Source organism: Nicotiana attenuata, unplaced genomic scaffold, assembly GCF_001879085.1.
Source record: "Nicotiana attenuata strain UT unplaced genomic scaffold, NIATTr2, whole genome shotgun sequence".
Taxonomy (NCBI): Eukaryota; Viridiplantae; Streptophyta; class Magnoliopsida; order Solanales; family Solanaceae; genus Nicotiana; species Nicotiana attenuata.
In genome coordinates this window covers 606,773-618,050 of record NW_017670414.1, presented here as the reverse complement: position 1 = coordinate 618,050, position 11,278 = coordinate 606,773, and the positions used below count along the sequence as shown (strand labels likewise).

At 35.9% G+C, this 11,278-nt stretch overlaps 1 protein-coding gene and 1 long non-coding RNA gene across 3 annotated transcripts; one reads left to right on the top strand and one right to left on the bottom strand.

Moving 5' to 3' along the window:
* The first annotated feature begins 722 nt into the window (after positions 1–722).
* Positions 723–9,851, top strand: LOC109239102. 2 transcript variants are annotated; one of them, XM_019405627.1, is made up of 16 exons: positions 723–1,152; positions 2,818–2,931; positions 3,852–3,911; positions 5,284–5,334; positions 5,403–5,498; positions 6,120–6,200; positions 6,291–6,409; positions 6,491–6,592; positions 6,835–6,951; positions 7,673–7,738; positions 7,906–7,972; positions 8,151–8,204; positions 8,294–8,389; positions 9,034–9,096; positions 9,185–9,223; positions 9,312–9,851. In XM_019405627.1, exons 1-16 carry the CDS (start codon positions 1,135–1,137, stop codon positions 9,429–9,431), a joined length of 1,263 nt encoding a protein of 420 aa, XP_019261172.1. In that variant the 5' UTR covers positions 723–1,134; the 3' UTR covers positions 9,432–9,851. The 2 variants fall into 2 exon arrangements, with proteins under 2 accessions (XP_019261172.1, XP_019261171.1); XM_019405626.1 differs by having other exon boundaries at positions 6,117–6,200.
* Positions 8,545–10,589, bottom strand: LOC109239103. The gene is made up of 2 exons (XR_002069845.1): positions 10,418–10,589; positions 8,545–8,832 (listed from the first exon to the last, which is right to left on the bottom strand). It is a non-coding gene; the product is annotated as an uncharacterized LOC109239103 (long non-coding RNA).
* Positions 10,590–11,278: the final 689 nt, after the last annotated feature.

Here is an 11,278-nt window from a genome sequence, read left to right as displayed (position 1 = left end):
TTTATCATGTTAAGCACCCTAGTCTCACCCCAAAAGTACATGTTATAACATTCCCAACTTGTCGACTTTCAACGAAATATTATTTCTTCAATTTCTTTAGCTTCTGAACCTTCCAACCCTCGTTGTACTTGTTGTTCATGATATTCAATATTTGTGACCTCCGAGGTAACATGATTAACTTAACTTTTTATACTTTCAAATATTATCTCATTTTTGGTCCTACATTAGTTTGCTTACGGCGCATTTTTACGTACGAAAATATAGAGTGTAACACCATATTATCCATGGCTTCTTGAATATCATCACTTATGGGAGAATTCTTAATTTTCCAAACTTGAGTAACCCCCAATTTGAGGTTTTATAAATGTAAAAGTTAAACACATTAGTTATCCATTTTCTAAGTGGATAATATAATTCTTATCCATATTCTACCCGTTTTTAAATAGTTCATTATTCAACCTATTTTTAATGAATAATATGAATGGATAATTGTTTTTTTTTAACCATTTTGCCAACCTCTGATCAGAGTTTACACGGGAAATCTCTTTTGTCCTAATACGGTTGCCTCAAGTGATAGAGTAATTTATTCTTTGAGGAATACCTATGTGGTCAATTTTCATTTTCTCCCGTGTAAAATGAAAAACATGAATGTCCAAAGTGGGGTCCACATAATGTGGCGAAAATGTAGAAAGGATACAACAGATATGATAGTGGCGAGAAGACAGCTCGGTCACGTTATCTGGCACGACAATACACACCACCGTGCAACTCCGCCACTTTTCAAGAACCACATGTCTCTTTAACCATTTAACTCTTTCAACTGTACTCGTAAATAATGTATATTCAACAACTCTCTTTTGCTGCTTTTGTTGAAATTTTTTGAAAAGCTTTGGAGGGTAATACTGTTAGGGAAGATAAGGAATCTAACTTCACCCTTTATGGCATTTCAATATACAACTTCTACCTTTTAATTGCCTTCTTTCTCTAGTCTTTCTTTTTATGCTTTGCTTTTCCAGTAGGACTATTCCCACTTTCTTCTGTTTCTTGAAAAGCACCCAAAAAAGTCCCACTTTTTATTTTCTGAAGAAATCAATCGCTCTCTTGTGATTGTTTTGGAGCTTCATACATGCAAAGATGAAGCCTTTTAGCTCTGTAAGTCCCTCTTCTTCTCCTAAATGGGGCCTCTTTTATGCTCTTTCTTCTTATGATTGTCTATATATTGCTGTTTCTAAGTTCAAATTTTCTTTTTTTTTTTTCTGAAAATCTTTTGGAGGTAGTTTGTTTTAAGAGTCATTTATGTTTTGCTTCTTTTAGATGTTTGAGGTTGACATGGTTAATGTACTTTACCTTGAGGTTGGTAACTCAGCAGGGGAACAATAAAGATAGTCTTTTTTACTTCTTTTTCCCAAATATATTTCAAGATTTTGTTTTTTTTATGTTTTTGGGAATTTGAAGGAGAAACAGAATTATTGAACTGTACTAATAAAAGTAAGAAGGGGTTAGTGGTATTTTTTTTTATTTTTAATGACTATGGTGCCCGGTTGTGCTCACCTCGATTGTTCCACTGGTCAGTGGTATTATTTTCAATTGGATGTAAGAAAATTGTTCAGTGGCATCTAACTAAATATTCTGGAATTACGGGTAGATTATGGTTTTTCTCTAGTCTTATGTATCAATTTCTTTTGTTTCATGTTTAGTTACTTTTTAATCATCTCTTAATTTTTTTGTGCCCTTCAGATACATTATCTAGTTAATAGATTAAACATTTAGATAATAACTCTTAAGATCTTGAAATGTTTTTAAGTTTCCTTAGAAAACTCAGGCAGTGTACCCTGTTAATTCACTTAATTGAACTTATTTTCAAGTTTGCAATAACCCAAAAAGCACAGTGGAAGGAGGAGAGGCAAAGGGGGTAGGAGTAGTGGGAGTAATGTGTTTTTCGACTGGAAGCTAGATCTTTTATGACAACAGTTTGTTAGTGTTTAAATTTGTAAAATGATTGACAGTTCTGGTCTTGCCCATTGACCTGGTTAATGTGTATAAACACTATGTTACTTGGACTCATCGCTAGTATGTATCCAGTGCGGATGTGTCCAAATATTCGGTAGGGTACGTCTAGTTATTTGCTAATATTTGGTATATTTTGAAAGATCCACACGAAGTACCCCACACCAATATCAATTCCGTTCAAAATGGTACGTCGAGGCAAATGGAGGTTTCGTTTACCATAGTCAAGCACCTACGGCTAGTACTAGAAGTACAACCATTCTCATATCTGATAACAGAGATCCTCCATTTATACCTATCACGACTGCCACTGGTATATTCTTCTTTTCAATCATCAGATTTTCAGTGAAAATTGACCACATTAGTCTCATTGGTGTGTTTTGAAAAGTCATGTAGAGCTTCATCTTCAGTAACATGTGTGTGATAAGCACTTAATGTGGGATAATTCACCAACTCCTCCTATTGATTAACTTTTACCACAAAAGCAAATATAGTAACCACATCATCAAGATACTCCATCTGTCCCAACAAAAATGTCAATGTTTGTCTTTGTGCTTCTAGTAATATGAGAATTGAACATTTTGTATTGCTCAGCGTAAATGGGGAAACGTGGGTTTGGGGTGGGGTGGGGGGTTAAGTTATCAAGTTTTGTAGACATTGCATTGTCAATGGACATTACTTGGAAAGGAAACGGGACATTGAATTTGGGATGTGATAATACTCTTTAATGTATTAGTTATTTTAATATATGCAATTATGTAGTAGGATCTGTACTTGTCTAATTTATCTATCATCATGTCGTTTTTTCAGGTTTCCCTTCCTGATCCTAAAAGTAGATCATGTCTCTGCAGCATCTTCATCACTGTTGCTTTGATTTGTGCTATTTACTTCACTGGAAACGCTTTTTTGGCCAAGGATTTCAGGGTACAAATTAGTTGTCACATTCTTTCATTGTTATCTGTTTCACATATGTAGAATTTACATAAAGTTCAATCCTACTTGTGTTGTTCTTTTCTTTGCCTGAAGTGTTAAATTAGTTATCCCTTGCACGCTCCGCGTAAAAGCAAGTAAACAAACATCAAATTTCACTTGCTTTAGGATGCATGACTACCATATATTGTTCTGTGTATGAAAAAACAGCTCTTGTCTCTGAACTAGTTCTCTACGTAGCGAGTAGAGTTTGTAAACTATGGCAATAAGAATGAGATGACCCAACAAAAAATTGAAAAAGGACTTCCCTCACACCATTGCATTGGTGCTATACCGTTTACTCGGGGGCTACAACCTTTAGTTTATCAATATTATTGTTCTGAATGACATATAAGAGGTCAAGAACTGTGAGAACTGAATGATTGAGTGCAGAGTGTTTTAATCAGTCTTTCATGTTGGCGTAATTAGAAAATATGCTTTTACTTGTAACATAAAAGTGGACAATTAAAACCCTTTTATGCCTATTTAGAGTTAGGCTTAAGTGATGCTGCTATATGCCATGAGCAATCAAACTTGAAGTTCTTTTTTTTTTTAAAAAAAAATAATCTTTTTATGTCATTCTATAATCTTTAGGTTCACCTGAGATATATATCCATGTCAGCAAAATATATTCACCTTATTATTCCTGGATTTCTTTCTATAGCCTAATAACATTCTCTGAGGTTCAGGTGAATTCACATAATACAAATTTCATGCTTTAGTAAGCGGCACGCTGATTTGTGGTCGAAGGAGCTTTCTTGTTTCTTGTGTTGCCAAACAGTCAATAATTGTATGTAGGATAACGTCTCAAGTATGCAAATATTGTAGTTGCATGAGATCTGGTACTATAAGCTTAATAATTTGAGTATTTGCAGGTGTTGTTAGGATTGGGAATGAACAACTCACAACAGAATGCACAATGTGGTACATCTGAGGTTTGTTTTTTCAGAAAATGAACATGAATTTGTAGGTTTCTTTTCATTTGTGGAAATTCTGCACCTGATTTCTGGTTTTAATTAACATGTTTGTATTTATAAGCCCTTTCAAAGACAGAAGTATCAGGTATTGATTAAGTTTTGATTTATCTTTTTAAAAATCGAAAGTTGTAATTCTTGTTGTATAAAGAAGTATAGAAGATTCAAATGTCCTCTCTTGACATTTGTGTAGATTGTCTTTTATCTTTTCGTTGCTGTACAACTTCAGATGGTCTTTGTTTGCTTCCTCTAGTCATTGACTTTCCAAGACATGGTTATCATGGATTTCCTTTTATCTTGTCAGTGTTCTATGATGTCAGATGGTCTCTGCTTGCTTCCTCTGATCTTGACTTTCCACGTCACCGTGGTATCTATGTCTGCCTAAGGGCTAGTATCTATTCTCTTGTAGTACCTTGTATGTGCGTGCTTTTAGCTTCGGAAGTTCTTTATGTAGCATGCATGTTAGTTCTGAGATTCTAAGGAGGTAATATGAAATTTGTATGCTCCGATTGCCTGTCCCAAAAAGACAGAGCTAAATGTATAATATCTTATTTCCTTCATTTTGAGGGTTCTAGTAAAATTTGGGCATGCTGCTTGAATAATAGATCTTTACAAAGCTTAATAGGCAACTTAAGTAGTTTTGCTGTTTACTCTGCATATTTCCTAGTTTCTCTCTTTAAATCATTGCCTTACTAGATGATTGATTTGAAGTCGACTTGTGGAATGGTTTGCTTGTAGTGCATATATTTGGCCATTCAGTAGCGTACACAGGATTTTTCATAAGTGGCGTTGATATTTAATTACTTTTCATGTTTTGGATTTTAAGGCTGCTTAAATTTTTTATAACTCAGGCTAAATCAACGGGGTTCAAACCATTGACCTCTCAAAAGATGATATACCAGCAAACCAGTAGATCCTTCTTTTACAAGCAATGTCATTTTTTCTATTTATACCCAATATTTTCGTTTTGCTTGACCATATTTAGTAAATTTTTCGACGAATGACAGCTCTTGGGGCAATGTAAATCCCCTGTGGCGATTTGTTTTGATAAAGCATACATGGTCTTTCACAATACTGAAAATGTAGTGACAGTATATTTTATGTCCAAGATTTACCTTATAAACTTTATGCCCAAGAGAGAATTATAACTTGGGTTTAAATAGTCAACCTAATTGATGAGAACAAAAGAATAATTTGGTTGAGACAAGTCTGCCTAGTCTATGAGAAAATAATACAATTTGGTTGAGACCAGTCTACTAAAATAAATTTGGAATGTCTTGTTCTTTAATTACACTAACATATCTGTGAATTGACTTAAAAAGTTCCTATGTAGGTACGGTTAAGACAGCAAAAAGAGACGAGTCATACATCTACCAAATGCAAGGTCTGCTGTTATTTTTATTTGGTTTTTGATTTCTGGCTTCTTTTAAGTTACTCATTTATTCCTCACAGGATAAGTGCAGGCCATTTGGGAGTGAGGCACTTCCTGAAGGAATTGTTTCGAAAACTTCGAACCTGGAAATGCGCCCGCTGTGGGGTGATGTCGATGTACGTAAACAATTCCATATACGATTTATCAAGTTTTTCATGTAATCCAGTAATAATGCTCTATTATTCTCCGTGGTTTTCTGATAACAGCTTGGGCCTTGATTTTGATAGTCGAAGTAGGATCTAAGGGTGATGAAACAATTATGTCTTATGTTGTAAAGTTGACGGAATATGGAATATCCAAGTCCAGAAGGAACACATTAGTAATATGATCGTTTTATTTCATATAGAAAATGTATATAATTACTGTCTTTAGGCCACTCAACCACTGGATCTAGGATGTTGCAAAGCTTCTAATAGTGATGTTAACTGTCAATTTTCCATCCATAACTTGAAAAGTACAAAATAAAGAAAGATAGAATTACTGAGGCATGTGGAATGTCATCTGGAAAAGTGGTGAAAGGATACTGCAGGTAGAATTTATGCGTTGTTGTAATCGTCGTGCTTGCACTATGTTTCCCTTGGTGCAATGTTGTCCAAATTCATTTGTGAGAGCAGAAGTGGCCAGCAGTTCTAGCTTTTGCCATTTTATCTGCCCACAAGCCCTATAACTAGCATAACTTTTTCTGATATTTTCTCTGTTTCTTTATTTGCTTATTATGCAATATTTCCATTCAGAAGAAGTCGCCAAATTCAGTTAATTTATTGGCGATTGCAGTTGGAATAAAGCAAAAAGAGTTGGTGAACAGCCTCATTAAAAAGGTATGTCTATTCATCTTTGCCTCCTTGTTTTGCTTGAGCAAAAAGGATCATAAGTTCTGCTCCTTATATCGGTTATATAACTTGCTGCAGTTTCTTGAGCATGACTTTGTTGTGATGCTGTTTCACTATGATGGTGTGGTGGATGAATGGAACGATCTGGAATGGAGTAGCCATGTCATACATGTCTCTGCTATGAACCAAACAAAATGGTTAAGTCGGTTCTGGACAACTTCTTTGTGTTTACTGTAAGTTTTGTGCAGCTTTTCACACATCTAACTCTCTGGTTATAGGTGGTTTGCGAAGAGGTTTCTACACCCTGACATAGTTTCTGAGTATGATTACATTTTCTTGTGGGATGAGGACCTTGGAGTTGAAAGCTTTCATCCAGACAAGTTAGTTTCTCATTTTCAGCTACATTATGAAAATACATTACTTGAACATCTAAAATCTGTGTTAAGGAGCTGTTGGGTGCTTTAGCAAGACAGCCGCTTAAGATTTATTAGAAATTATTAATATTTTGTCATGCTCAAGAGAAAGTGGGTATTAAGTGATAATTCACAAGCGATTGCTAGACAGTTAGACCTGTTAGTTTGCCATTTGAAATAGCCTTCTCAGTGACCATTGTCCTTTCCAGGTATCTATCTATTGTTAGAGAAGAAGGGTTGGAGATATCACAGCCAGCACTTGATCTTGGTAAATCAGAAGTTCATCATCCAATTACTGTACGCAGAAGGAACTCTAGAGTACACAGGTTAGACAGATTTTCAATTTGGTAGGACAGAGTTAATCTTTTATGAGTGGAAGAGCTACTGAGTGGCTTAACCATCCAATATTATATGATTTAGAGCTCCTGGACCAAAGACTACTGCCCCTGGCTTTCTCTTCCTTCTTATTTTACTTGCTTTGGCTAGTGGGATTGAAAACTCACTGAAAATGTAGTTGGTTTAAAGTTAACAGGTTCGAACAGTTCCTTTCTTTACACCACTATTTTCCTTAGATAAGCGAGTTGTTTTCATGCAACATCTACTTGTGTTTTAGTTGGAACATCTGTCTGTTTTCTAGTAGATTGTTGGAAACTCAAATTCCCGGGCTCATGTTTGTCTAGTTGATTTTGCATAAATGTGCGTTGCCTCTGTTAAGAAAATAGATCTTGGATCTAACTCAACCCAAAAGCTAGCTCATGTGGTGAGGTGAGGATTACTCAAGATTATATAAGGAGACATGCATCCAGGCCCAATTGACTGGAGCATGCCCAATATAACATGGGGCCCAACATTGGGTAAAACAAGAACAGGGATAGGGATGGTTCTGGCTGATACCATGTAGTCAATGACCATCTCATCAAAAGCTTAAGCTGATACTGAAATCTTACTTATTGCTTCAACAGTCTAATGCCAAAACTGACTTTTATTTTTTATTTTTATTAGTGCCTTATGCCAAAACTGAATTGTAAATTTGATGCTTTCAAATAGGAGGTTTTATAGGTTCAAAGGTTCCTCAAGGTGTGATAACAACAGCACAGCGCCTCCTTGTGTGGGGTAAAGAACTATAAACTGTTCCTTCTCTTTATTATCAGTTTAACAAGTTCCGCTCAAACTAAATCGAGTAGCTCTAATCCTCTTTTTTCTTATGGCTTGGAATGTTTTTTACGGTCACCAGTACGAATGAGCTTTATTTTTATTCCGGAAGTAAATCTGTCATGCAGGTGGGTGGAAATGATGGCTCCTGTATTCTCAAAAGCTGCCTGGCGTTGTGCTTGGTATATGGTCCAGGTATAGGAGCTTTGGTTAACAACGTAATCAAGTCGACTTATACATGGGGAACAAAGTTGTTGATAACATGTAGCTTATAGCGAGAATCTGCTTAATGATAATATACTTTTAAAATTTCCTGATAATCTTGTGGCTGAAAATTGTGCTTGCCTTTAACTAATTATTCTTTTATCAACAGAATGATTTGATCCATGCTTGGGGCCTGGATAAGAAGCTTGGTTATTGTGCACAGGCAAATTCCTAAAACTAGTGTTTTTGACTAACTCTTCCATTTGGGTCTTCAATTGGTATGATGGTAACACATAAGTTCTTAGTTCTCAGGGTGATCGTACAAAGAAAGTCGGCGTGATTGATGCAGAGTACATAACTCATCTGGGTGTCCCTACACTAGGTGGTGGTGATTCAGATGGAAATAAGGCAAGTAATTTCTTCGTCTTGTTTGATCTTCTCTTCACGAGAACAGACATTGACAACTGGTCCACACTGTTTGTTGTTTCATCTACTACCCTGGTGGCTTACTTCTTTATCCACTAAATTAGTGCAGATTACCTCTTTATTTTCATCAGTAAATAGGATTACAATGTTGCACAGTTTTGCATATTAGAAAGTGTTTATTGGTGTACAATACGAAGAGTTCCTAAAGTTATAGATGTGTCTATAATCACCAATGAGTGAACTTCGTGTAACTACAACGTCCTTTGCAGTTATATTGATCCATATATTATCTGATAGTTGTGTCTGCTTTTCTTTTTTGTGACGGGGTTTGGATCATTCTTGTTTGAGAAGTTAAGGATTTTCTCCAGAGGAACTAAATATGGGTAAAGTTTGTAATGCTGCCATTTATGCACTGTTCTTGGAACCTGTGAGAGAGCATGCTATCATAATGTTTAGTTATGATAGCATTATGATATACACGAAAGAGAGAGGACTAGTTACAAACAAATGTTTCAGTTCTACTATCATAATAGAAACCACAAACTATATTGATAATTTGTGGTAATGGTTATAATGGAGTTCTAGCTTTTGGCTTGTCTCACACTGTTTGGTTCTAATTTCTGTAGTCGAGCAAAGAACTGGCAGATCATTCTCCACAAAGCAAGAATATGTCCAATTCAGAAGCATCGGTGAGACCTTAAAATCTGAATTCCCTAATTGTGTCTGTCCTCCGTCTTTGGTTGTTTTTCTCTAGATTTCACTTTTCGTGCTTTGCAGGCAACTGCACTTTATGAGAAATTTGATAATAGATCCCTGGTGAGTTCAAATTCACCTTTACGACATATCCTTTCACCAATAACAATTGTCCTTCTCATATTGCTAGTTTATTTATAACATACTGCAGGTTAGAAATCGATCCTCTATCGAAATGAAGATTTTCTGGGAAAGGTGGGTTAAAGCTAGCAAGGAAGATGAATGTTGGGTTGATCCATTTCAAAACCAAGAAACTGAACCTCATGGCTAGTACATGATCGATCACCTTCTACAAAACAAGGAGCGTTTGTGTATACAATGCGTACAGAAGAGTGCGTAAATCTATTACAGTGGGGATAGAAAGATAAGAAGAAGCAGCAATACGATCCTTTTTTACCTTAAGCATGTAAAGATGAATCCATGAAGAGCTTTCTACTGATGGTGTATGGTTCATGCAGCATTTTCTAGCGCGGGAAGGAGAAATCAAGTCTTTTTGTTCTTCTCCTACAATCTTTTTTTTTTACCTCTCCGAATTTTACACTTTGGTTGGGTCTGCTAAAGATTAAGTTTTGTGCAATTTGTAAATACCTTTTTCTTCTTTTGCCTAAAGACTGTTGATTGTGTAATGTACATAAATTTTGTCAAATCAATTTGTTGATTTTTATCTGGTTGATAACTGTCTTTCCTCTTCCTTTTCTTTCTTGTTTCTCACATTAATTGATCTGCTCTTATAGTAGCTCTAATTCGTTTTTATTTGTTTTCAGATTGTACTATTTTTCTTAACTTAGTTTTCCGATATTGTGCTCTCATGCCTTGGAAAAATCAATCCATTTACCTCACAAGAGGTAACATATTACACAGTTCAGCATATAAAGGCAGCCCGGTGCACTAAGCTTCCGCTATGCGCGAGGTCCGAGGAAGGGTCGGACCACAAGGGTCTATTATACGCAGCCTTACCCTGCATTTCTGCAAGAGGCTGTTTCCACGGCTTGAACCCGTGACCTCCTGGTCACATAGCAAAACTTTGCCAGTTACGCCAAGGCTCCCTTTTACACGGCTAAAGTTCAGCATATCTTTCATTTTTTCACAAACGAAAAGTTTTCCAGCAGACAGGAAATTTGATGCTTGCAGCAAGAAGGTAACTGTACTCCATTGCTGATCACTGATCAGTGCAATATGATACCTTTAGCCTCACACAAAATAAGCACGAAAGAACACCAATAAACAAACTACAGTTGAGTCAGCCAGAAATCATACCTGACTTGGGATCTGGCGCTTGTAGAAAACTGAGGTATTGGAAACACTAAGCACATATCCTGGGAGCGAATGAACATATATCGAGTATTTGTTCACATCCTGTCCGTCAAAGAACCTCTCCCACAATTGCAACAATGGTAAATCTCCCCTAATCAAGAACATAAAAGCCAATTTAGGCACTCTCTTAAATAGATACTCTTCCTTGTAAGGCACCAATGAAGCCCTCCAAAATAATTCATCGTCCGACATTCCATGTATCAATACTTTGGGCCAAAAGAAACTTCCCATGCTTAAACAATCCTCCTTTTACAATTGCCACTACTATCTTGGTTCATTGTATTAGCCAATGCATTATTTGCAACAATAATTTGCTGAGATTGCAAAGTAGAGTACCATTTAATATGTGAGGTTGAAGCCAATCCAATTACTACCCCAACTACAAATATGATCAACATTAAAATAACCCTTAAAAGACTAATTGTTAAGTCTTTTGCTACCTCTACATCCTCTCCCTTATTCTTCATCTTCACCTCCTCTTTCTTCTACTTTTACAACACAACAATAACACCTCAATTCTAAACTAATTGTGTCAATCCTCTATATTCCATTTTAGCATTTCACTATCAAAAACTAAGACCTACTTTCCAGAAAAAAAGTTGAAATCTTTGAGAATACAACAATTATTGCACTCTTCAATAGAAAACTAGTTGAGTTGGCTCTTCTACATATAGTACACTCTATTCTGAATACCAAAAATCTGAGACAAGTTATAACAACTAATACGCTATGTGATTATCAATCCTCTATATCTATTGATTCTATTCTGTTCTAATTGGTCCAGCTCATTCATAATTTGTGAAG